General features: G+C 36.7%; 2 protein-coding genes across 2 annotated transcripts; both read left to right on the plus strand.

Moving 5' to 3' along the window:
• The first annotated feature begins 810 nt into the window (after positions 1-810).
• LOC116204251 (uncharacterized protein At2g29880-like) lies at positions 811-1,816 on the plus strand. The gene is made up of 3 exons (XM_031536331.1): positions 811-1,161; positions 1,255-1,521; positions 1,586-1,816. Exons 1-3 carry the CDS (start codon positions 811-813, stop codon positions 1,814-1,816), a joined length of 849 nt encoding a protein of 282 aa, XP_031392191.1.
• Positions 1,817-3,919: 2,103 nt separating this feature from the next.
• Positions 3,920-25,662, plus strand: LOC116202717 (sister chromatid cohesion protein PDS5 homolog A). Its single transcript, XM_031534327.1, has 34 exons — positions 3,920-4,280; positions 6,821-7,024; positions 7,141-7,322; positions 7,842-7,968; positions 8,088-8,306; positions 8,607-8,823; positions 8,895-9,040; positions 9,167-9,306; positions 10,720-10,869; positions 10,952-11,000; positions 11,094-11,285; positions 12,588-12,770; positions 14,460-14,614; positions 14,682-14,808; positions 14,899-15,048; positions 15,143-15,202; positions 15,346-15,482; positions 15,592-15,709; positions 15,855-15,989; positions 16,372-16,568; positions 17,361-17,514; positions 17,771-17,917; positions 18,659-18,739; positions 18,824-19,205; positions 19,282-19,472; positions 19,594-19,674; positions 20,372-20,448; positions 20,996-21,047; positions 21,156-21,242; positions 21,367-21,401; positions 21,539-21,601; positions 21,680-21,831; positions 23,984-24,798; positions 24,906-25,662. Exons 1-34 carry the CDS (start codon positions 4,188-4,190, stop codon positions 24,951-24,953), a joined length of 5,346 nt encoding a protein of 1,781 aa, XP_031390187.1. The 5' UTR covers positions 3,920-4,187; the 3' UTR covers positions 24,954-25,662.
• Positions 25,663-26,481: the final 819 nt, after the last annotated feature.

Here is a 26,481-nt window from a genome sequence, read left to right on the forward strand (position 1 = left end):
GAGTATAATAATTTTTTGACATTCTTAATATTAAAAATGAAAAGCTTAATAACATTCAAAGTAATCTAGGTTTTTTTTGCCCTCTTTTTGAATATAGGTTGTTATTATCTCGTTGATGCTGGTTATACAAGCTGTGAGGGCTTTTTGGCACCCTTTAGAGGTCAAAGGTATCACCTCAATGAGTGGCGTCAAGGACATCGACCGAGAAATGATGATGAGCTTTTCAATTTGAGACATGCCTCTGCTCGTAATGTCATTGAAAGGTGTTTCGACTTGCTTAAGATTCGATGGGCGATTCTTAGAAATCCGTCATTTTATCCTGTTAGGGTTCACAGTAGAATTATAATTGTTTGTTGCCTATTGCATAATTTCATTAGGAGAGAGATGGCTTTTGATCCTATGGAAGACCAACTGAATGAAACAGATGTTGACAACCCTAATGAGGATGGTGATCATATTTTTGATATTCAAATATCAAATGTTTGGAGTAATTGGAGGAAAGAGTTGGCAACTGAGATGTTTAATGAGTGGAACTCATCCACTACTTAGATAGATGTTGTGATTGAGAATTGTAATGTAAACTTTGAGTTGTTTTTTCATCCACTACTTAGATAGATTTGCTTGGTATTGTAAGTTGTATTGTCATTGCTTTCTGAAGACAATGTTATGAATCTATTTCAATGCACTTTGGGTTTGATTTTCTGAAAGTCTTATGTGCCATATTATATGTACATATGTATCCTTTTTGCATATATTCAGTTAAATACAGGTTCTTATTGCCATTTCATGTATGTGTTATTGGTATAGAAAATGGAAGGTAGTTCTGCTTCTGTTACTTCCCAGGTGAGCAAGAGTGGTAAAAGGACATGGACATTAGCTGAGGATGCAGTCCTCGTCTCTTGCATGATTGACCTACGGAATATGGGCACCCACAATGCTGACACAGGATTTAAGTCTGGCTACTTGCTAGAACTTGAGAAAATGCTATTGGAAAAGCTCTCGAATTGTGGTATCAAGGTGAGACCTCACATTGAATCTCGATTGAAGACACTGAAGAGGGAATGGGCTATCGTGTATGATATGATGCTTAATACAAGTGGCTTTGGATGGGACTCAACACGGAAGATGGTCACGGTGGAAGACGATGTCTGGGAGACTTATGTAGCGATAATAAAGACATCATCTATTTATTTCGATACTCTATCGTTATGTTTATATATAATATCACTAACACTCTATTCTTTCTGTTTTTAGACTCACAAAGAAGCTGCTCCATTTAGAATGAGAAGTTTTCCCCATTTCGAAGAATTATCTATGATATATGCGAATGATCAAGCTACTGGAAAAGATGCTCAAGCTGTTGAAGATATTCTGCAAGAGCTCGAGATTGAGCATTTAACTGGAGTAGCCGAAGAAGCGGATGTGAATCATTCAAACCCAAATGAATCTGCCAATGGCAATGCCAATACCCCTACATCGGGAGATGTTTCGCGTGCTCATCAACCACCTACAGATGCAACGGCAAGTGCTTCTTCAGGAAAAAAAAGGAAAAAAGGGTGAATCTGACTTCTCCAAAATTTCTCAGAGCTTGAATACAATGGCAACCGAAATGAAAGAAGCTTGCATGATGATCTCAAAGAGTGTTCACTCGGACATTTATCAAGAGAAGTTCCTTGAACTTTCGAGAGCTCTTCGTAATGTTGATGGTCTGACTTCAGCACAAGTTCGCATGGCTATTCAAAAGTTCGGTAACCATCTGAGTTATATTCTACTTTTCTTTGGTATCGAGCCAGAATATCGCTTAGAAATGGTGTAGGATTTCCTTGCGAATCGAGCACCGCCTTCTATGTCTATGTAAACGACGAGCTCGTCGGGAGTGGCGAGTATCGGCCCAAGAAGGAGATTGCGATCAACAAGGCGGCTAAGAACGCCTTGGAAAAATTATGTTTAATTATTTTGTGGCTTATGGTTGGTCCACTTGTGATTTATTAGTTTGCTAAGACATCTTTGTAATCGTCGGCTGATCATCATTATGGAGCTTTGTATGGATGTTTAGCTCATATCAAAATTGCACCGCATAAGTTGTTGATCATCAAAACTATTGGACTTAACTACGACCGATGCAATTTCTTTTGGTTAAGACAGCAGAAAAGTTCATTTTAAACCGGGTATTACGTGGATAATAAATTAATCGTCTATATAGTGAGGCCTGCAAGTTGGAGGACGATATGTAAACTGGTCTTTCGACATTCTAATATTAGCATATGTAAACTATGTTTATATTTTTTATTATAAAAATAGATAATTATGCTTATTACATTATTAAAATAATTAATTTTATTAATAAACACAATTTTTAGTAATTTAATTTAATTTTTTAATTTTTAGAAATTATTTACCTTTCTTTACATTTTTTAAAATTTTTATTTTTTATTAATTATAAAAATTGTCATTAAAGTTATTTATTTATCTTATAAAACCCATTATATTTATATGAAGGGCATTTATGTCTTTTTATCCTATTCCTATTCTTTCTATTCCTTATTCAACCAAACCAAACATCAGAATTATAATTCTATTCCCTGTCTATTCCCTCCAACCAAACACAAAAATTTCATCAGAATTTCCATTTTATTCCCTGTCTATTCTAATCCCTATCTATTCTATTCCATGTCTATTCTAATCTTGCGAACCAAACGTGCCCTAAAGGGACAGGTCCACATAGCTCCTAAGGGGGCAATTGCCCCCTTGACATTTTAAAATTAATTTGATTTAGGTATAGAAATTATGATATTGAAATTCTTGCCAACATGAAAATCTTAAATGCCCTGCTAAAATAATTTTACGGCTTGAAATCAACTAAAAGTATAATAATAATTCAATTTTATTCACATAAATTTTCTTATAAAGTTTCAAAGTTACGAATTTTCATCTTGACCGTATTTATATTAGAAGGAAACATAATTCTTTTCTTAAATCGGAAGTCTTTGCCAGAAATTTTGTCAAAATTTTGAAAATTTAGATTTAGTAAATAAGGGAACATTTTTGTTATTTTTATATTTTCATCCTTTGATATACAGAGATATAGTAAAGCATTGTAACAAATCTCTAGAAATTTTTACAAAATCTACATTTTGACTTTCATTATTATGCAAAAATTTTATTATTGAAAAGAAAAGAAGAATTTTCTAGTGAGAAACAAATATTTTATAAGGCATTATAGAAGAAGCAGGTCAAGTGCGAGGAATCTCCCTTAAACTTACTGATGAGCTTTGATGGAATTTGTATTACACATAATCCGAATTAACTTTATTTATTCTTGCACCTAATTACCTTATTCAATTATCCATTAGATATTCATTTAATCGTTACATACATACAGAGATTTACCTCGGGTGCTCAGTACATGCATTTACTTTACAAACTTATTTAACTGTGAAAATAACGTTTCGTGATATCACAATTTTCAATGGAAATGAAGATATTCTGCGTGTTTTACCAAATTTATGACATATAGCATTTTGGTTGTGAGAGTCTGATTTCTTTGAAAATTATTCCATAAGAAGGAAAGTTGCACAAGAGTCCGAAGTACGTGAATCCATCTGCCATCTGTCTCCTGTTGTGCGTGCCGTAATTGAAAGACTCGTGGTAAGATTTGAGTTGTTTTTCTTACAAGAGATAATTGTGAAAGCGAGGAAACAGGCAGGGACCATTCCGTAAACAAGTGAAAGTATTAGGAGTTATAGGGAAAGAAGAGGAAATCAACGTGAGGTCTCGGCTGATCAGAAATCTTCCTCCTCCTCGAGGCGAACTGAATGAAGTCAGCAAATCGATTGCCTCACCAAAAAATATTAAACCAAAAAAAAAAAAAAAAGAAAGAAGGGCGAGCGGACTTCAATTTCTCTATTGGCATCGCATTTTGCGTTCATTTCGGACATCTCTTCTTCGAAACGAAGCTCTCTCCTCTTCTTCTCTCCTTCACACACTGAACCCAAACAAACAGAGAGAGAGAGAGAGAGAGAGAGAGACGCTCTTCCTCTTCATCTTCCTCTTCTTCTTCTTCCTCGTCCTTCGTCCTCCTGCTTGTGCTTCTTCTCGCTCTCAATCTCCATGTTCGCGGGTGAGCTCCCGTGAAACCCTAGCGGACGACTCGACTCTGCTCTGCTCTGCTCCTGCCCCCAGCGAGGATGGCACAGAAGCTCGAGCTCCAGCTGAAGGAGCTCGGATCCAAGCTCGAGTCCCCTCCTTCCACCAAGGATGCCCTCGCTAAGCTCCTTAAGGTCTGCCATTCCTCCAATTGTCTCGCTCTATATTTGAATTGCTCGCACCGGGTTTTTCTCCCTCGTTTCTTCTTGCTCCTCAGTTAGGTTTTGTTGCTGAAGTTTTCGTTTCGGGGTCCTCCTGCTCGGTTGCTAGAAGGAAATTGAAAAGTTTCGAATTCTTAGCTGTGGCGGGGGTGATATAGTGCTTTGAATTTTGAAATTCAACTACTTTGTTCGAGGCTGAATCGAGTTCAGCTTCCGAGGGTAGTCTCAGTGCTGTTTGAGACTTTTCAATTTCCCCAATTCTGCCTTTTTCACTTTACTAGGTCTTCTTGGACTGGGAAAGGCACAGTTCGGATTAGGTTGTAGCTCCTATGTCAATTGGGGCTCTGTTGAAAAATATCCTTCTTTTGGGTAGGTTATATCATATTAGAATGCACGCGCTTCTCAGTTGTCCAATATGGACTAGTATACTCGGACAGAGCAAGGACTACACTGTCGAAATGAGTTAATATTCATCAGATTGCTGGTGGACTCTGCAAGAAGCCTAAGAACTTCACTATGTTGCCTCTTTTACGATTTTACCTCGATAAATTGTCTAAAGAGTTGTCCTGATTTCTTACCTGATATTTCAAAGAATTTGCCATCTTTCAAACATCCTTTGCCGATGGTCGCTCTTTTGCATGGGAAAATGCCATCTATAAAGAGGTGTATTCTCTGCATGCCAGATCGATTTAGTGATGGGATTTTATGGATTTTTTGTTATATAAGTGTTTGAGTTGCATCGATGGAATTAGTTGATATCACTTTGTCTTATTTGGTGTTGCATGTATAAATGGGTGCTTTTAGTCTCTTTAGGGCTTCCTTTTAGGCAAGTACCGATATCGAGTTCATTTTTACAGTTTTGCTGAGAGAGTAGTGATGGCAATGTATGTGTGTGTTCCTTATGAAGCATATCCTTAGCCATCTAGCATATTTTACTGCGTCGTTGTGAATGCTCTTCTTCAATTTCACGTTATTGGTGTTTTTGGAGCCATTTCGTCCTGGTATAATTGGTTTTATGGCTAGACAGGCGTCTCAGTGATATCTTTTCATAAGGAGTAGTTCCATATGACACATTCATTTGGAGGGACTATGGTTGTATATAGAAAAAGGGAAAATATCTGTCAGGAGTAAAGAGACGCTATTTTCTGTTCAAATGGTGACCGGCACTATTAGAAATTACCCTACATCAATTTTAGGAACCTTTGCTACGAAAAACCCAAATTCTTTATAACTGGTCCGAAAAACATCTGATATATGTGTGTATATGTATATATACACAATAAAAGCATTGTAATTTCTTTCAAAACCTAAAAAATAGGTATGGGCAATAAGCATTTGATTGTGATGAGTCTCCCAATGTTAGTTTCGTTGGGAGATCAATAATTGATGTATATTTTTGGTAGACAGTATTAGACCTGCGGTGTATACATGTCCCTGGACATTGATTTTATGCCATGCTTATAAAATTCTTCTACGTTTTGACCGTTCTTTTGTAAATGCTCTGTTCTGCATCCTCTCGCTGCCTTTAGTTAAACTATTTATTTGCTATTAAAAAAGGAGGCATGGGCGAAAAAGCACCTCAATTTCCAATTTTCTTAACACTTTCTCTCGAGTAAATTTCAGTTAATAGGCAATCCAACTCTTTTGTTAAAAAAACTATCGTTTTTACATCTGGTCTATCTAAATGAAACTGCGTCGAGAACAAAATGCATAACCTCTTAGGGTACTGCCATGCCAAAAGTTTGAAATATCCATACGTAGAATATTGTATATTTTTTTTTCTAACATATAATCCAAAAGATGGGTGGAATACGTAGAATATTTTTGCAATGGCTGATGGTATACACTTGGGGGATGGTGGTGATATTTTTGTGGATTTCAATTACTAGCTTCCACTTGCTCAAATTGGTGAAGAGGAGCAGTCTTACCAGCGGCTCTTAACTGCCATTGCGATAAAACGTCAATATGGCACTGACTGAGCAGTGTTCACAAGAATCTTATCTTATATTAACTGCTAAAATATCATTATGTGTCGCAACAACTTAGTTCTTTTCTAGGATGAGGCTAAAGGTCATGCATATACAGAGATTAGGAGTTTTGACAGATTCCTTGGGTAAGCTCCTGCATGGAGTCAGTAGCAGGGGTGGTTAGTGTTTGGTCCAAGTTGATGTGGTAATGAGTGCATATTATTTAGTGCATTAAGCAACTTATTTTTTTTCGACATGGTTGTGTGACTCATGTTCTGAGTCTGAGTTTATTTATGGATATTAGTTATAAAACATATTTATGATATAGTTTAATTATTTCAATCATCTTAAGTATTCATGCTGCTTACTATTTGTTGCCTTAGCATCTCTACTATGTCTAGTGAACTTCATTGTTGTTATTCTTAGTAAACTTCATTGGATTTGCCTAATTCTCTGGTAAAATTGTGTAAGATGCAAATTGTGCTAGTTGCTTCTGTACGTAATGAATTAACAGTTGCTTTGGTTTTTTCTATGCTCATTCTTTAGCAAGCCCTTACATGCCTTGCTGAGTTGGATCAGTCGCCATTGGCTTCAATATTGGAGTCAATGCAGCCTCTCTTAAAAGCAATAGTCAAACCAGAGTTGCTGAAGCATCAAGATAGGGATGTCAAGCTTCTGGTTGCCACATGTCTTTGTGAGATTACCCGGATTACTGCTCCTGAAGCTCCTTATGATGATGATGTCTTAAAGGTTCTGCCTTTTTTGCAATAACGAAATAGCCTATTAACTGCTTTGCGCATCTCCTTGTTCTTAAGTTGTTTGTTTCTTTTTTCACCCCCTCTTTCTAAGTTCCGTTATATGTGCAGGACATTTTTCAGTTGATTGTTGGTACTTTTAGTGGGTTAACTGATACATCTGGCCCATCATTTGGAAGACGAGTATTCATACTGGAGACTCTTGCAAAGTATAGGTCATGTGTCGTGATGTTAGACCTAGAATGCGATGAACTGGTGAATAAGATGTTCAGCACATTTTTCACTGTTGCCAGGTGGGTTGTTTTCTAATAATTCCATCTTATATCATGCTTGAGGGGTTTCTTTTGTATCAGATAGTGATCATTTGTTCCTTATGATAGAGGACAATTAAATATATGCTTTTGATTCACTAGTAGACAAAATCAATGCATCAGATAAATTAGGGTGCGTTAGGATTTTTGAACTCTCTCCTAGTCTCTCTTGCTGAGCCTGTCTAGTGGTTGCATCGTCCTTGTTTGAGCTCTGCCAATGGTATCCAATAAAGAAATAAAAGAAAAATTAATAATGCTGTTTATCTTGAAAATTTTATAGGGCATTTATTTATGTGTATATTTTTTTGGCTTCGGATAGTACCTGTTTTACTAGATTAGCTCAGGTTTATCTAGATTAGTTACTTGGTGGCTTAACTGCTGCTCCTCTTTCCACGGACCCCCATCCCACCTACCCAAAAAAAATAAAAATAAAAAAAGAACTATTTGGTGTTATTTCTTTGATCATTGTGATTGTACTCATTTGAAGTTGGATCAATGCAGTGACGACCATCCAGACAATGTCCTTACATCAATGCAAACCATCATGGTTGTCCTTCTAGAAGAGAGTGAGGAAATCCACGAAGATCTCCTGTTAATAGTATTGTCGAAGTTAGGTCGCAACAGAAAGGTCTGTCTTTATGTGTTCTGTTCCATTCTCTTGATTAATCCTTTTGGTATAGCTGTTTGTTACCCTACTTTCTGACTTTCCAACGCATGTGCTGAAGATTTTAGAATTTGCAATGACAGGATGTTTCCATGGCTTCAAGGAAGCTTGCTATGAATGTCATAGAGAGCTGTGCTGTGAAGCTTGAACCTGTGATAAAACAGTTCCTTGTATCATCAATTTCGGGAGATAGTGAGCCTTCAAATGAACATATTGACTGTCATGAAGTCATTTATGACCTATATAAATGTGCTCCTCAGATTTTATCTGGAATCATCCCATATATCACTGGAGAGCTACTGGTAATTATATTTCTAGTTTAGTGCTTGTGCTCATAGGAATTCATGTTGTTACACTCTACCTTGGCTATTATGCTAGGTATATGTATTTGGGCCTTGGATTCTCTTTGCTTCTCTTAAGTTGTATTACCTGATCTGAGGTCTTGAGGTTCAAGATCCTCAGACTCAAGAAGCACAATTATTTGCTTCAAATGCAACTTTTTGAATCTGTTCAGATTTGATAATGTTGATTACAGCTTATTGAGATTTTATTCATATCAAACATTTGTGAACTGCTTCTTAATCTTCATTTAAAATATGCAGACTGATCAGTTAGACACCCGCCTAAAAGCTGTGAGATTAATAGGAGACCTATTTTCACTTCCGGGATCAACTATCTCTGAGACTTTTCAGCCAATCTTCTCAGAGTTTCTGAAGAGATTAACAGATAGAGCAGTTGAGATAAGATTGTGTGTCCTTGATCATGTCAAGAACTGCCTACTTTCAGATCCTTCCAGAGCTGAAGCTCCTCAGATTATCTGTAAGTCTTGTATATTGACTTTTGAAAAATTGCGTTTTTTTGGCTGACTTTTTGATATAAATGAATGACAGCTGCACTATGTGACCGGTTGCTGGACTATGATGAAAATGTGCGAAAGCAAGTTGTTGGTGTTATCTGTGATGTTGCATGTCAATCCCTGAATTCTGTTCCTGCTGAAACCGTAAAGCTAATTTCAGATCGTCTTCGAGACAAATCGGTGAGAATGGGTTTTTTTGTTGGTGTTGATCTTGCTTCGTGGAATTACCAATCCTCTAAACTGTCATCAATCTTTGAAATATCCCGTGTCTTATGCAAAAGTACCCTGTGTCTTGCCAATTTGCAGGCACTAGTAAAAAAATATACAATGGAGAAGCTAGCTGACATATTCCGTGTGCATCTGGCACAATCTGATGAATCAGTTGATGCAAAATTTGACTGGATTCCTGGGAGGATCTTGAGATGCTTTTACGACAAAGATTTCCGGTAAGACAGTTTGCTCATTTCATATAATTTGTACTTTGCCATCTTAGACCTTGTAGTTGAAAAGCTTTAATGTTCATGATGGACATAGGTGTTTTCTTTTGCATTGTATCCTGTGATTCATCTCATGAGGCAGAAAGAGGGTCATATTGAAATCGCAGATGACATACCTCACATGGTTAATGAGCTAGTTATCAAGGTACTTATTCGCTAAAGTGGTCAATTCTATATCAGAGGTCATACATGATTAAATAATTGGGCCAAGCCTAGATTTTGTCTGTAAATTAGCATAACCGAACCTGATTCCACAATAAAAGGGGCGAAAGGAAAATTCTGCCAGAACATTAGATGTGAGTTGATTGTTACATTTTCCTTTGTCAGATTGCTTTCTAACTTCCGTTATTATAATCTTCTGTCTATTGTATGGCTTGGATTTATTAAGTTATAATTGTGTATTTATCACTGAAATATCTCTTTGGTAAGGAATGTGAAAGTTAATCTTAATTATTTTTTATTTTTTAATTATTATTATTATTATTATTATTATTATTATTATTATTTACGAATGATAGGATTCGCCAATATTGAGTTCTTTGGTTTTGAATGCATAGTGGCCTTTATTTTGTAGCTACTTTCCATATGTACAAGAAAATTTAATTGGGCATTTACGTAACTATTATTATGTCATTTTTCAGACATTAAGCATGTCGATTTGAGCTGATTGATTATTAAAAAAATTGAGCTGTTTGACAGATTCGTTGAGTATCATTGTGATAACATTTAATGCAATAGTATTTTCTTTTTGATTTTTGGTCAAGGAAAGGGCAGCGTCAAGAGTGTATTGCTCTTCTTATTTGGATGAAGATATGTATTTGCTTCCGCCAGATTAATGTTTAGAAGTATCTTTAGAAACAATGATCAACAAGAGGACAAGCTATTGTCTCTTTTTTATAATAGAGAACGGAATTAAGCCCCCAATAACCTAATGAGAGGCCATGAATTTTTGCTAAATAGTTAGATCCTTGGCAACCATTTACTAAAAGGAGAAGCTTATATAGTACTCATAATAGTTCAAATCTTTGAATCTATAAAGTCTGTTGCTTGGTTGAGCGATTTGGTTTTCCTGTGTCAGAGCTTTGAGGAAGATTTGCATATGGAAAGCTTCGTAATTGTTTCTTGTACAGTGGCAGAAACAGAACAATTAGAGGTTGTAACTTTGATGTTTGTTCTATTAGTTGAGAGTTGATACGTATGAAGCTATTATGAGAACACTAAAGCACATGCATTTTATATATCTATGTATATGTATCTAACTGCACTGGTGGAAAAAGAGGAGATTGTTCTGTTCTGATTGAAGCATTGACACACTTGCTCTTAATCATGTACTGAAGCCTGTCAATCTGCTCTTGGATGCAGATCTGAGACGATCGAATCAGTCCTATATAGTTCATTGTTCCCTTCTGAAATCCCAATAAAAGGGAGAGTTAAATGTTGGGTGAGATTCTTCTCGGGGTTTGATAAAGTTGAGATAAAAGCCCTCGAAAGAATATTGGAGCAGAAACAAAGGTTTGTCATGCTTTGAAGCCTTGGAGAGATTTGCACACATATATGTGTTTGCCCTGATTTGCGGGTTCTTGTTTGATTTTAGGTTGCAACAGGAGATGCAGCGATATATATCTCTTAGGCAGACTTATCAGGTTTGTAAATATTGAAAAGTTATGTCACTGATTTTGATGGAAGGAAATTAAAGCTGTTGATTTTAACTGAGAGCATAATGCTTTCTAATGCAGAACGGCGATGCTCCAGAAACTCAGAAAAAAGTTCAATTCTGCTTCAGAGTTATGTCTCGTTTCTTTACTGATCCCGCAAAAACAGAGGAGAATTTTCAGATTCTTGATCAATTAAAAGATTCCAATGTCTGGAAGATACTAGCAAGCTTGCTAGATCCCAACACTAGTTATGGACAGTCCTCTCTCTGTCAGGTAAGCAGTAAGATTCGGTTGGATAGCACTTAGAAAAGAGTAATGTCTTAAGGGAGTGTTCATTTGGGAATGTCATTTAGTCTACTTAGGTACTGTTCTGTCCAGAATGGATATTGCTTGAATTACTGATAAAATTGGTATTTGAATCTTGGATGATGGATTAAGCATTTCTTTACTGAGGGAATACTTAGGTGGATGACACATTTTTAGTTAGCTGTTGCTATTGATGTTAGATTATCTCAAAGCAAAGGGTCTTTAATTGCTCCAGCAGAAACTATAAATTTTGGGAGGGCCTTACCTTTTGAACTTAGCACCGGCATCTATGCACTGGAACTTTCCCAGTGGGGTTGGATTCCTAGCCCAGCTCCCTAAAAAGAGGGAATAAACTTCCCTTCTTCTCTGAGGAGCTAGAAAGAAACCCAGGTTCTGTGCTTTTTCTGTAGTACATAGACCTTGAACTGAGACCTTAGCGCAACTAATCTTTTTCAAGAAGTAGCCTTGGAGTCTATATGGTGACTGATAATAAGCTATCAGTGTGTTTGGATTTAGAAATTTTTTTAACTCAACTCAACTCCACTTATCTTCAATTCTACAACACAATTATTACTTTTTTTTATTTTTTATTTTTTATTTCATTTTTTTAACCATTCAATTCAATTTTTAATACTAAATTTCCTCAACTATTCATTACTTTTTCCACAATTCAACAACACAATCATTACTTAATCATTACTTTATCTCAACTATTCATTACTTTTTCTCATAATTCAACAACACAATCATTACAAACCAATTAAAATCAAAACTCAACTCAACTCTACTCTAATACCAAACACATTCCTAATTCTTCATGAGACCATAATTATGCTTTCTTTGCTCTATTTACACCAAAAAATATTGAGGATCATTCACGCTTTATCTTGTCCCATTCTTACAAATTCTGAGCCATCTCTGTCGTTGAACCAAAATGATTAAGTTAATTGCTTGTATGGCAATTCTAGTTACTTGTCCTGCTAAATCTACCAACTGCTTGTTGCTGTAGTCATTTTAATAGTTATTTGAATCTGCATCTTCTTCTGGTTCTCCATATTGGCTGGAGGATTGTCTCCTATAAGAGTTTGCACCCATTATTTCAGCTCCCATATTCGGGATTCCTATTTCCTTGTATTTTTTTCTGTTGGTTGAGGAGTCTTAATCTTCTTTACTGATAGCTCCTCTCGTTATATAAGATAGTAAATAAGATGGTTAAGACTTCCTTTTTATTATACTCAAATATATTATAATTGTACTTATGAATGGCAGGATGATCTGCTAAAGATTCTTGGTGAAAAACATCGGCTTTATGATTTCCTCAGCACTCTCTCCATCAAGTGTTCTTATCTACTATTCAACAAGGAGCATGTGAAAGAAATTCTTCAGGAGGCTTCTGCTCAAAAATCTGCTGGAAATACTCAGCACGTGTCGTCTTGCATGGACCTTCTAGTGGTAAAGACGCTTGTTTCTAATTTTATGAGCAGTGGGTTATATATTTTATATGAGGTTTCACTGAAAAATATATTTATATGAGGTTGGACAGCCTCTCTCATCTGTTTTCTGGTTCTCATTGGAGTCGCTTGTGATATTCTTTTCCTGCTTTCTATTAGCGCACTTTGCTAGCTCCAGGAGGTTGATATTTCTTCCTATATATGTGCATGTTGAATTTAGTGGTGTGTCTAGAAGCTTCCAATGTGAGGAAGAGGGAAAAGGTGGACAGGAATTAAGAGGCTACTCCCAAATATTCCCATGTTTGGCCTTATTCCAATAGAAATATATTTCCAGGAATCCATTGGCTTTCTGGTGGGCGGCTGATGATCCCCAAGAGGTCACCAGAATTCCCACTGGCAGGAGTAGGAACAATTCCAGGAGTTGCTGCATCTGGAGCAATTTTCAGTTTTGCCGCCTTGGGTTTACAGGGTGTTCTAAAATTTTCTTTTTGTTCTGATTTTAATCAATGAATTCGTAAGTATAATTTTGGAAAAATAAAGAATATATTCATTTTAATTTGATTATTTATAAATATATATATCTATACAACTAATATAAGAGGAAAGCTCATCCTGTAGTCTTACTTTTGGCTTCCGATATTGCCAATAAGAAATGATGCCTTAGTTACAATTTTTTTTTAATTAATAATTTTCGAAAGATTCATTAGCATTTGATCCAACAACAGAGATTCCTAGCCAAGATGGAGACTTCTTTGGACAATGGATGCTCTATAGCTATATTTTCTATATTGGAATTATATATACATACACAACAAAAAGGAAAAAATTGTATTTGCCTAGAATTTCACATGAGGCAACTTTTTTTTCTTTTTAAAATAAAATTTGTTGATAGAGGTTTCCAGTAATATTTTATTGTTATGAAAAAGAAAAAAGAAGTGTCCATGTGATTCTTTTTATACAATTTACAATGTAATTTTGAAAAAAGTAAAGAAAGTGTTTCTTGGATATATTTCAGTATGTAATGAATGTACGGTGATGTTTTTTGTTACTGTAAATTATGTTCCTGATAATCTAAGTGGAGGCATTCTTGTGAAATCATACTCTTTCTTATCAACCTATCTTTGCATACCAAATGCAACAATTTAGACTAACTAGAACATGGCTGGGAATTCACAGTACTTAGCATTTCCACAATCGTTCACAAGAATCAGTTAGAAAGGTTAATGGAAGGAAATGGTCGGAAAGGGCCAAACTTGTTCCTAAGATGGAGAAAAAGGAGGTTGGATACTAAATGAAGGGGATGTTGTCCCTGCATTTCCTTTCTCCAAATCCTCCTCTAGTGGAAGGCTGGGAGTGTCTTCATTATGTAGGGGATTAAAGGGAGACTGGTCTCCTTCCATTTCCATCCTCTTTCTTGATAACAAAGGAAAGCTTTCTTTCCTCTTCCTTCATGTTTTCTCCCTTCATTTCCCTCCAATCCCCTCCTCCATGTGAACTTATTGTCATTGTTTCTGCAGATTAAAAAATTTCCGCTCCTATTTTAGTATCTCTTGCATAGCTCTCAAAGTGTATCGAATGTGGATAATTAGATAATGCACCCGGTCATTATGGCCCTGGACTTTTTGTCTACTTTCCTTTTCATAGTGGCCCAGTTTTGCGTCTGAATTCTCCTCATGCCATGTCTTTTCAGATTCTTGCACGCTATAGTCCATCACTTCTAATTGGGTTTGAGGAGGACCTTGTTAGTTTTCTCAAGGATGACAGTGATATTGTAAAAGAGGGGGCCTTGCACGTTCTAGCGAAGGCTGGTGGCATTGTCCGGGAACAACTTGCTGCATTATCAAGGTATTGTCACTCTCTCTCTCGTGTTTGCCGTATACATGCTAAGTACTCATTATTGTTCACTTTGCAGCTCGGTGGACCTTATATTGGAACGGTTGTGTTTAGAAGGAAGTCGCCGACAAGCAAAGTATGCTGTACATGCACTTGCAGCTATTACAAAGGATGATGGGCTGAAGTCTCTATCTGTATTGTACAAGGTTAGTCATGTTTATGTCATTATTTAATTAGCTTGGTGCTAATAGCTGACCTGATATTTATTTAACTGATATATTGCATTTAACATGCAGAGGCTCGTGGATATGCTTGAGGAAAAGACCCACTTACCTGCAGTATTACAGTCTCTAGGATGCATTGCACAGACTGCAATGCCAGTTTTTGAGACTCGGGAAAATGATATTAAAGAATTTATTAAAAGCAAGATTCTAAGTTGCAACAATGTAATTATTCTAAGCTGTTTGAGTAATGTTTTTGCGATGGGATTAAGCCTTTACGCAGTTCTTGTTCATTGACATGCTTGGCTTTCTCTTACAGAAGGTAGATGACAGTACAAAAACAGGTTGGGATGACAGAAGTGAACAATGTTTGTTGAAGGTCAGTCACTTGATGAGAGTAAATAGTTCATGATTTCTTAGTGCTTTGTTAGTTATATATCTACTACATTTAGTTGTATTTTTCTATTCACTTTGTTTATGGCATTCTGACATGTGGTCATATTTTATATAATCTCTCCAAAGATATATGGAATCAAGACCTTAGTCAAAAGTTACCTACCTGTTAAAGATGCTCATCTTCGTCCTGGAATTGATACCCTTGTGGAAATTTTGAGAAATGTACTCTCGTTTGGAGAAATTGCACAGGATATTGAATCAAGGTACTCTTCCATTGTAGTATCTACATTGGATATTATGTGGTTTAACTTGCTTCCTTGCTGTAGGAATTTTATATCAGTCTTAAAGCTCTTAGCTTCTGCAATGTTGCAGTATTGTAGATAAGGCTCATATGAAGTTAGCTTCTGCGAAGGCAATTCTTCGTTTGTCGAGATACTGGGATCATGAGATTCCCATGGATGTCTTCCACTTGACCTTGAGGACACCAGAGGTAATTTCTAGTTTATAAATAAATTCTTAATCATAATTTTGTTGGGCTCTTTGTAAGATGTAAAAGAATCCTGATGTAATATTTATTTAAATATGCCCGTTTTCATTGGATGTTTCATTAGCTATTTAATGTGTATTTTTGGTAGATTGGTTTTCCTCAAGCAAAGAAGATATTCTTGAGCAAAATTCATCAGTACATAAAAGATCGCCTCCTGGATGTAAAATATGCTTGTGCCTTCTTATTTGGCATTGATGGATCCAAAGCATCAGAATTTGAAGAGGTAATTTAGCTTAAATTTGAAGTCATTTTGCCTTCTAGCCAACAATATATAGCCTTTCTTTGATAATTGGATCTGGTTTTATATTTTTGAATGGACGGAAAGAGTAGCTTTTCATTTGCCTCTTTAGCCAAATAATATTTGGCTCCAGTTGCTCCTTGAAGTGGGATTGGCTGCTTCTTTTTATTCCAGAAGCCCTCATCCCACTTAAGTATTTAGTCGACTCTTCAATTCATTTATTATGTAGAGGGTGGTTTCTGGATTCTGAGAACCTTCATATTGTTTCTAGTAAACAGAATGTTAGTATTTCTGTTGAGATTTTAGTGCATTGTGGTACTTAAAGCTGTCATTCTTATATTTGCTCTGTTCCTGCTCCAAATGACAGGAAAGACAATATCTGGCTGAAATCTTACAGATTCAGTACCAAGCAAAGGCACGACAACAAGCCTCACAAAGTGATGCAAATTCTCCAATCACTCATCCTGAATACGTTCTTTCTTATATGGTGCATGCTCTAGCACACCAATCATGTCCCAACATTGATGAATGCAAGGAAGTTACGGCATATGAGTCATTATACTGGTATGGAAAATCCTGTATTACATCTGGCTCAGACATTATGTGAGAAACAGTGTGCTCATATGCTTAACTATTGTCTGATTGTACCAATGGATTAATATGTTCTGGTACTCTTCAGCTTCTTAACAAATATATGGACAGATGTGTTATGGTCCTTGTTTTTCTTGTAAGACCCCTATGTTTTGGCTTTGAACTATCTATCAACAAAACTGGCTTCCTGATTATGAAGTATCTTGGCAAAAGTGCACTTCATGTTTCGGAAAATAATTAGCAACCATCAGCAATATACTGTTAATCACGACCAATAAATTCCTATTGCATCTTTTCAATTTTTGTTGGTTATTGTAAAAATTTTAAGAATTATTTTGGTACATCTTGTCTATTGTACAGTGAAAACCAAAAAAAAAAAAACAAAAGAGGAACTGTTTGCTCAAATGATTACAGCATAGTTAGAGATAAATAAGTTATTAATTTTAGTTGAAAGTTTAGAATGAGATTACCTCCAATGTCAGTTCCCATTGTCCATGCTTTCACATTGGATTCTGTTTTCCTGACAATGAAAATGACTCAGATCTTGAATCCTTGATGGTAGTGTGTTTTCTTATGAGCTTGAGCTCTTTGACAAAATGCTTGTGGTCTTCATGATTGAAGGGAAGTTTCCATAATCTCCAGTTGTGGGTTCCTATAGTGGAATAATAATAATTCGAAATATTTAAAAGATATCAAGTCTGGTACTCAAACTATCCATTTCCAACTAAATTTTCAGGTACTTATCTTATCTTTTTCTGTTTTCAGGCGGTTGTACTTAATTATTTCTATGCTGGTTCATGGAGATGACGATGGCAAATCAGAAAATAACGATAGTAGGGAACAGGAGACTTCATCAATAATTTGTATCTTTCAAACTATCAGGCGTTCAGAAGATGTCACTGATGCTGCAAAGTCTAAGGTTGTTTTCAGGACTTGTTCTGTTTTGATAACTTTTCTGTTTATTCTTTGCCTAGCCTAAATAGAAAAGAAAATAAACTGTAATAAGAAACATATGATTGCAGAAAAGTATGGGTCTTATTTATCCTTTAAAAAAGGAAAAAAGAAAAAAAAAGGCACTAAACAGTATAATGCTGCTTCATTAGTCATAATAACTTCAAGAATTTGTAAGCTGGCCATTAGGTCTCAAGCTCACAACATTCATCTTTTGGATTCAGAATTCGCAAGCTATCTGTGACCTTGGGCTGTCAATTGTCAAGCGCTTGACTAAAGCAGAGGTTAATCTAGATGCACCGCCTGTATCAGCTGCTTTGCTCCCAGCACTTTACAAATTGTATGAGAGCAAGGAAGTAGATGGATCCGACGTAAGATCCACATGCTTTTCTTTAATGCTTAATTGTTGATGCTGAGACCTTTTCGTCTTTGATCTGCTATGTTATATACATAATATATATGCAAATGACATAGATTAAGGAATCTGTTCATGCATGAATGTTGGGAAAGAACATATATATATATATATATATATAATTGCATGTGCATCCCAGAAGCTCATATGCACAAAGTTGAGTCGGCTGGTTATATAGTGGCAATAATTGGTGGCTCATACACATGCATATATGTGCGAAGGTGAGTACATTACTCTTGTTTTCTGTGTTTTTCCCTTTGCTCAGGTTGGTGGCTTTATATTCATTTTGCTTCTATTTTTCATTAGCTGAAACTTGATAAAGCGTACTTTCTCACTTCACAGAATTGAAAAGGGGAAACTTTTTAGCTCTTATTTAAGATGAAAGCAAAATAAAGTATCAGTACCTTTGTGCTGCTCACGGCTGCAAATCCATCATAAATTGCAAGGCGTTGGGAACACCAATTTATTTGATGCTAAAAAAAGGATGCATATGAACAATAACCAAATGGTCATATGTGATGGAGTATGTACCTATGATTCGCCTAATGACCTACACTCGCAACGCAGTTCTGGTGTTTACTTGCTTTAACTGAAACCTTTGCTTGTAATTTGTGTTCCCATCCGTGTTTTTCCTTACTATCATTGCAAGGTGCCATGTCGTATCTGTCAGTTGACTGATGTCATATTATTATGCTAGGCCCGTGAACCAAAGACTTGGTTGGCAGATGAGAGCATCTGGACTCACTTCGATTCACTGAAGCTTGAAATAAGCAGCAAGGTATGTTTTGGAGTTGGGAAACCCTGTCTCACTCGTAATTTATTCTGATCAATGATTTCAATTTCCTCTTTTTGTTCAAATCAGGTTCCTGCTGAAAATCCTGGAGATACTGATCTAAAGGAGAATGACAAGGATGGAAGTGAACTTCCATTAAAGAAAATGATGAAACGTTTGAAACCACATGGTACCAAGAGTAAAAAAGGCAAACCTGTGAAATCTGAAAAGGAAAAAGTTGAAAATGATATCGATGTCCTGAAGATGGTGCGAGAAATAAATCTGGATAGTCTGGGCTTGTCCAGTAAGTTTGATTCTAGCAACGGTCAGGAACAGTCTCCCTCTAAACAAAGAAAAGGTGAAGAAATGCATCAAAATGGTAACAAAAGTGAAGCTACTGTTGCAAGCCTGGTCTCAATACCAAAGCGTCGGAGGTCATCGTCTGCTCAAAGTCCTGCCAAACTACGCAAAAGTATTTCAAAGACACTTTTGTTGTATAAGTTGATGTTTCTCATAGAAGTTCTCTGATTCTAGTTTCCTCAATGTAGACATTGCCCATGGGTCTGAAGATAAAGCATCTCTGCACAAAAGGTTGGGCAGTTCTCCGGATTCAGACATCTTGGCTTCTGGCTTCAGCAAGAAGAAAAGTTCCCTATCAAAGCAGAGAGGCAAAGGCTCTGATGAGGGACAGACTGAGAAGTCAGATGAAGTTGGAGAAGTTCATGATGATGATCTGAAGGTAGACATCTCTATGTTATATGCGTTAAAGATTGAAATCCACATGCTACTAGATATCTTTTCCATTTAGCAGCATCTCTGTTAACTGATGCTCTTTTCCTCTCTCCCCTCTTCATCTACAGACTGATAAGAGGGAACCTACAAAATCTCCCTTGGACTCTATGAAGAAGCGGAAACGAAAAGTCATGGGAGGGCTGGCTAAGGTAATTTGCAAAGTACACTATAGTCAAAGCTATGGGGATTCTGTCTGGCCAGTCATTTCCATCTGTAGATAGTTTTCCAGCCTCGAGCCTTCTGGTGTGATTTGGTGATAACTTAGTATAGAGCTATTGCTTAATCTTAGACAATCATTTCCTGTTGAGCCCAGTGCTAATTACTACCAAAATTGTGACGGCTGAGTCAGAAGGCGTGCTTATCTGTGTGTAACTATGAATAAAGTCAGAATATTAGCTGCTGCTGCAAGTGTTTGGTTTTCTAATAATTGTCTGTAGAGTTCAGAATAAATTTTAGCTGGGAGAGTATAAAGAAAAACATACTTATGGAGTGCATGATTTTGTGAAAAAAATTGCTATGGTTCTAATTGAGTCTGTATCAGAACTTATATGCTCATTAAAAAGAAGTGAATATACTGCCTCCTTGAACACCGTCACCTGTTCCAAAGTTTAAGACACTATGAGAATGGCATTTTGTACTGATTTTCAGTTGCTGTATTGTGGCAATTGACGTCTAATCATCAATACAAATGTTCTGTTCTGCTAGTATTCTCTATTTAATTTGCTGTCAATTGTTTTGCTGCCCCTATCATTGCATGTGATTTTGTTCTTCTATTATGAATATCCAGTTCCTTGTGCAGCAGCTGCTATTTTGGTTTTTGACTTTGTAATTTGATTTTGTCTGCAGGGCACAATGATGGAAACTGAAAGCCTTGAAGATTTGATTGGATGCAAAATAAAAGTTTGGTGGCCCATGGATAAGAAGTGAGTATCTTTTCAATGGATCTAATTATCTTCAAGCATACTGAACTTTTGTTTCAGGTTCTATAACAGCTTTGCACATTGTGCTTTTGATAATTTGGTATCATGTTGTCAATATAAGCAATTTATATACATGAGTGTTGGGTGAAGCTCAGCCCTCTTTACCCATTTGAGCACAAAGTTCTCTCTATATGATTTTGCTGATGGGCGGCTTAGCTCTCGTTTTCTATTTATCTTTTGGAATGATTTTTTGGCAGCTGTTCTTTTTCTATTATTCATCCTAAAATGGGCTTGTTGATACTCTGATATAACAATTAAAAGTATCCTCTCCTAAATCACATTGATTTTTGCTTATAATGGGGGAACATTTGTCACGCTTGCATATCTCAGTCATTGGTTAGCCCATAGTTAGATTGATAGGGGAAAAGCTTGAGCATCCTTCTTGATGCACATCTATAATGGGTTTTAGTACTTGGTGCCGTTAAAGATTTTCGTTCAGGTTTAATATCTTATCAGTTGAATTTATTTTTTCGTGCATTGTTGTTTGCAGGTTTTATGAAGGAACCATTAAATCCTATGACCCTTCAAGAAATAAACATGTTGTAAGTTGCATATTCTATCCCTTTCAACTTTCAAAGCAAGCTATATGCGGCTTTATTCAGTTTTGGTGTCGCTTCTGTAAATGTTTACTGCTCAATACTGTATGGTAGGTTCTATATGATGATGGAGATGTGGAAATACTCAATTTAGAAAAGGAGCGGTGGGAGCTCACTGACAAGGGCCAAAAGTCTGCAAAGGTCAATCATCTTCACCATGTATTGAGTAGCTAGGATATTAACTGTTTGTCTAGTACTACTATAGATGGACCTCATCATTAATGTTATTCCTAGTTCTAACTTGTTCTTTGATCTACCTGCACAGAAGTTGAAATCGTTGAAGACTACTTCAAAAAGAGTGTAAGCGTTCCTTTTTAATTTATTTTTTTTCTTTACGTAATAAATTACAATATATGTTTGCCATCCTGTATAAAATTCCATGACATCATCTTTCTTTTTTATAATTTATTTAGCACAATTCCTTTTTCGTGGTACAGGTCATCTGGGCAGAAAATCAAGATTTCTGGTAATTTACCAGGAATTGGGGAATCATTTAAGATGTGAGTCAGATATGCACTTTTACCAGGTACTCTTGTTTATATTCAGAAAACTAAATGTAAAGATACTATGACCTACAGGGTTAAAGCAAAAGGAACTCCAAAGAAACAAAAGCCAGCCCAACTAGGTGCATTGGAAACTAACAGTGATGAAGTGGAGGATAAACACCGTATTTCAGACCTATCTGAAGTAGAGCCCAGCACATCTACTAGAGAGGATGACCTAAAATTGGGTAATTGCCTGTACTTCAATCATTCTATGTATACAGAGAGTCTCTGAGAAAAATATTTGGCAGCTGTTATATTGTTGCCTATACGATTGTATATTGTTCCATTTGATGAAACAAACGTATCCAATTGTTTAAATAATGAATACTTAGTATATAGTATAATTAGGGGATGCAATTCACTGGATCAGATGGGACCCACTTGATCTGCACGGGTAGACATGGCTTTGTCAAACAGAAAATCAAATATTTCAATAAGGATCAATTACGGTGGTTTATATTCTAGATTCTCTGCTTATTTATATATTTTACTAAATATAGAAAATGCAAGCAACGCTTAAAGTGATCTTGCTTATATTATGATCTTTGAATACTACAATTAGCTCTTTTAGAAACATGGAGAACTGTAGAGATTGTGTATCATATATATACCGAAATATTCTACTTTGTCGGTTAATGACAATCAATTCCATTATAATTAATGGATAGAGCTCTAATACATGATTGCCATTGCGTTCTTCCATCAATTTTGATTGTCTAGGTGCTACATATGAATTTATGAAACATGATTTACTTCAATTTGTTGTATGGATACTGGTTAATCAACTATAGTTTTTTTCCTTTTGTGACATTGTTTGTTATGTATATTTTCTTCTTATATGTCATCCCATACGCGGTCCTTTATCCAGTGTGTTATGTTTGTTTTATTCTTATGTTTATTATCAAGTCATAATTGGGATGAGAAAGTCATTTGGTGTGAGAATCGACAAAGATATTTATATATTTATTAATCATGGAATACCTTTTTGATGTGCAAGACTGAAGTTTCTAGTAATATTCAGAGTGGATTGGCATACATATAGGCTCCACCCACCCCAGTTTGAGTGAACTTAGATTTTCCCTTGTGGGACTTTGGGAGCAATTTGGAATGAAATGAGATCGTTCTGTATGGACATTAATTTAATGAGAATATCAGAGTAGCTGGTTGATCTCCTTTTCAGCTACTTATATAGGAAACCTGAATCTTAAGGATAGTTTAGATCCTGCTGGTGCCCATAAATCATTGATGACGTAGTTTGCATTCATGGTCAACAGGAATAAAACTCGTCCTTGGTCAGCGATTTACTTTACCTCTCGTTTCTCCTGTTTAGTAGTCTCTTCATAGATTCTCCACCTTTCCCGCAGCTCGTAACTGCTCGCTCAATGTTCCCTACCCCTCTTATCGCATTTTCTCCTCGACTCGTTCTGGCCTGCTTATGCTTGCTTACTATGATTACCATTACATTTAATATTGTAATGTGTAGCTAGTCCATTATGGTTGGTCAGTATGGTATTTATGGGCGTCGTGAGCAGAGGAGTAAAGTTTCTATAGTAAATAGGATATGGTAAGAATAACACGTGGCGTGGGTCTATTTGGCATGGTCTAACACTTCCTATCAGCTCCTCTTTCTATTATCTCCATCTTTTGAGATGCAACCATAATCCATCATGGAAGGCAACTGAACGTATTGAACCATCGTGAAATTTTGCTATTCTAGATAAGGATAGATCCCTACATGAAGCGATATGTTGACTCAGGGTGTTTGCACCATTTTTTTTCCCCCTTTTTTTTTCTCCCTTTTTTTTGCCCCTTTTTTGTGGTGGGGGGGAGGAGGTTGGTGTTTGTTTTGAGATGGGAGATGGGAGGAGTGCTTAAAGACTCTCCTCAATGAGCATCTGCATTAAATAGTTGACACGTGTAGGGAGGAAGTCTTAAAAGACTTTCTTCAATGAGCATTCGCATCAAATAGTTGATAGGTCAACTTATTACCATGTGCTCTTCTTGTTCTGTACCGTCCAGATTGATTATTCTGATGTTCGATGCTTGGTGGACATTATGACTTGGACTCTTTAAATTACCTTTTATTTATCATATATGGCAGGGATTACTGTTGCCTCATGAGCCCCTTTGCATTCATTAATATGAATTGATTTGAGATTAGAAGGTTTACTCGATTGAGTGTTGGATGAAGCATCTTTCAATCTCTGTTGATATTAGTTGCCTTGAAACACATTTTTAGTGCCCATGTATTGCTAAGCCCTCAGTTTTGAATGTGAATGATCTCATCTTATATTCAGTTTTTGTCTTATATGCTAAAGTGTGATGTTTTACCTTTAGATGATTTGGAAGTTGAGAAAGGATCCAACAAGAGAACAGATTCGAAGCGGAAAAGGAAGCCCACCACCTCGGATGAAGAAACAGGCAGCCCAATTCAAGATAATATAGGATCCGACGATGAAGAGGATGCTCCGGTGAAACTTCCAGACAGGAAAGGATCCAATAAGCGGGCCCGTTCAAAGCCGGAAAGCAAACAAGTAAAGGGTAAAAAGAGAAATGTGGGCCGTAAAGAGGCCTCTGATGAAGATGGAGCCGATTCTGACCACCCGGTGGAAGACGATCGAAAATCCAATGAAGAAGAGAATGTTCTGGTGAGTTCAGCGAAGAAGAAAGGATCTAACCAGAGGGCTGGGTCAAGTTTGAAAAGGAAGCCTGTGAAAGGTAAGAAGAAAAATCTGGACCTGGAGGAGGCCACTGATGAAGAGGAGGGCCCTCGGGCCAGAGACATTTTGATGCAAGATGCCGAAAATTCCACCCAGGAAGACAATACCGCTGGTAATCTTACATACAAGAGGGGATCCAAGAGGAAGGCGTCCTCGAAGCCTAAAAGGAAACCGGTTAAAGATAAATTGGAAAGTGCGCGTCTTGCAGAGGCCTCCAAGGAAGAGGCCAGAGACAATGCACAGAGCCCGATCGAAGATGATAGAAGATCTGATGAAGAGCAGAATCCTCCATTGGGGGAAAGTGATAAAGAGGAAAGCAATTCAGAGCCAGAGATGACAAGAAGCAAACCCAAAATCCAAGGGAAAACCGAGGAGAAGTCTCCGGAGCCATCTGCAGACGAGAAGATTGAAATTCCAGATGACGAGCCTCTGGTACTTGGCGTTGAAAAACTTCTGCATTTATTTTCAAATCTTGTTAGGTTTTGTACTACCTCATTGCTACCGTTTCCTGATCTAATTCTTGATGGCGGTTTTTGCAGAAATTGTGGAAGAGGCGGGTAGGGAAATCCTTGAAGAAAGTAGGGTGAAGCAGCTCGGAGAAGTCCAAATTAGTCTTGTGTAGAAGCCGATCTAGTGGTAGTTTCTGTAGATGTTCAGGTTTTCAGTTCCTTTGCGTCGAAACTTTTCGCTGCCAGCTCAACTCTGCTCAAGGGAAGGTTGTGCCCGTTATAACCTCGAAGTTTCATCAAGAACTAGTAACGGATGCTTTGTGGAGTTTGTTCAAGTTGGGGTGATCAATGTTCGTGTAGAATAGACAGCTAACGTTCCCGTCTTTCACATAAAGGGTTCTCAAATATGTGCAAGAATGTCAGTGACACAGGAGAGTGTTCATACTTAGGAGGTGACTAGATGTTCTTTCTGTTGGGGGATGCAAATGTTGGTCTGGTAAATTAGGAAATGAAATAGGCAGACATGAGTATATGGGGCCTCCTGTACAGTCAGTCCTATTCTATGTTAGGGATCGCTTGTAATGACTTTTGATTTTACAATTATAGGACATTCTTGTTTAGAACTTTAACAACCCCCCCCCCCCCCCCCCCCCCCCAAAAAAAAAAAAAACGGTGTTAGCTTCTCCGAAATTCCTCTTGGGAAGGCTTATTTCCTTCTTTTTTTTTTTTAATTTGATAAGTAGGCTTCTTTCCGTTTGATGTGTTATATGTAGTTAGTAGAACTTGCCAAGGCTTTCTGGGTTTTTGTTTTTGCTTGAATATAAGGCGTTATGGTCGTTCCCTTGTATGCGGGTGATGTTAAGATACAGGACCGTCCTCGAGTTAAAAGTGCTTCATATGGGTGGATTTCCCTTGCAGTGCAGGGGGATTTCGAAACCTGTTGGAAATACCTTGTGACTGGGGTTAAATCGACTCGAGCAATGGACCTCTCTCAGGCGATGGGCTGAACATCTCTCTTTTCTTGTGTTCGAGTTCATTCCTACTTTTACAACATTTTGGTAGAGGGTAGTGTTTTTCTTCCTGTGGGAAGTTGCTTGGAACTTGGCATTGGGAGGAGAGGTTTTGCGAATCCTGCTCGAACGGATTTGCAGTAGCTTCATTTGGTTAGCTTGACAGACGGGATTAGCTAATTCCTAGTCGGGCCTGATAACGCCAATGGTTGAATAGAGAATTTGGGCTCGAGTCTCTTTTCATATTTTGACTAGAGGCTCTATATACTTATATATATATATATTTGTAAAATAAATTAAAATGGAACATTGATAAATATATGAACTCTGTCATAGCTCATCAAGATTTTTAGATTGAAATTTCAAAGCTATGAATTACTCCTATCAACGTTATAACATGACACAAAACTGGCAATGAAATAACTTAGTTTGCATAAGCATTTTAAAATTTATGATTTTATTATACATTCAAAATAATGCAATAAATAAAAGGGAGAAGAAATAATTAATAAAATATTATATTTTTGTGAGTTACCAGGTGACAAATGGAATTAAATTTATATACGAACTCTAAAAATCCTAAAAGTAATATAGATATGGATGGATACTAATCCTCTCTCTCAAAGGTCAATTTAATATTGAATTATCTTTTATTT

This window comes from Punica granatum, chromosome 4 (genome assembly GCF_007655135.1).
Source record: "Punica granatum isolate Tunisia-2019 chromosome 4, ASM765513v2, whole genome shotgun sequence".
In the NCBI taxonomy this organism is placed as follows: domain Eukaryota; kingdom Viridiplantae; phylum Streptophyta; class Magnoliopsida; order Myrtales; family Lythraceae; genus Punica; species Punica granatum.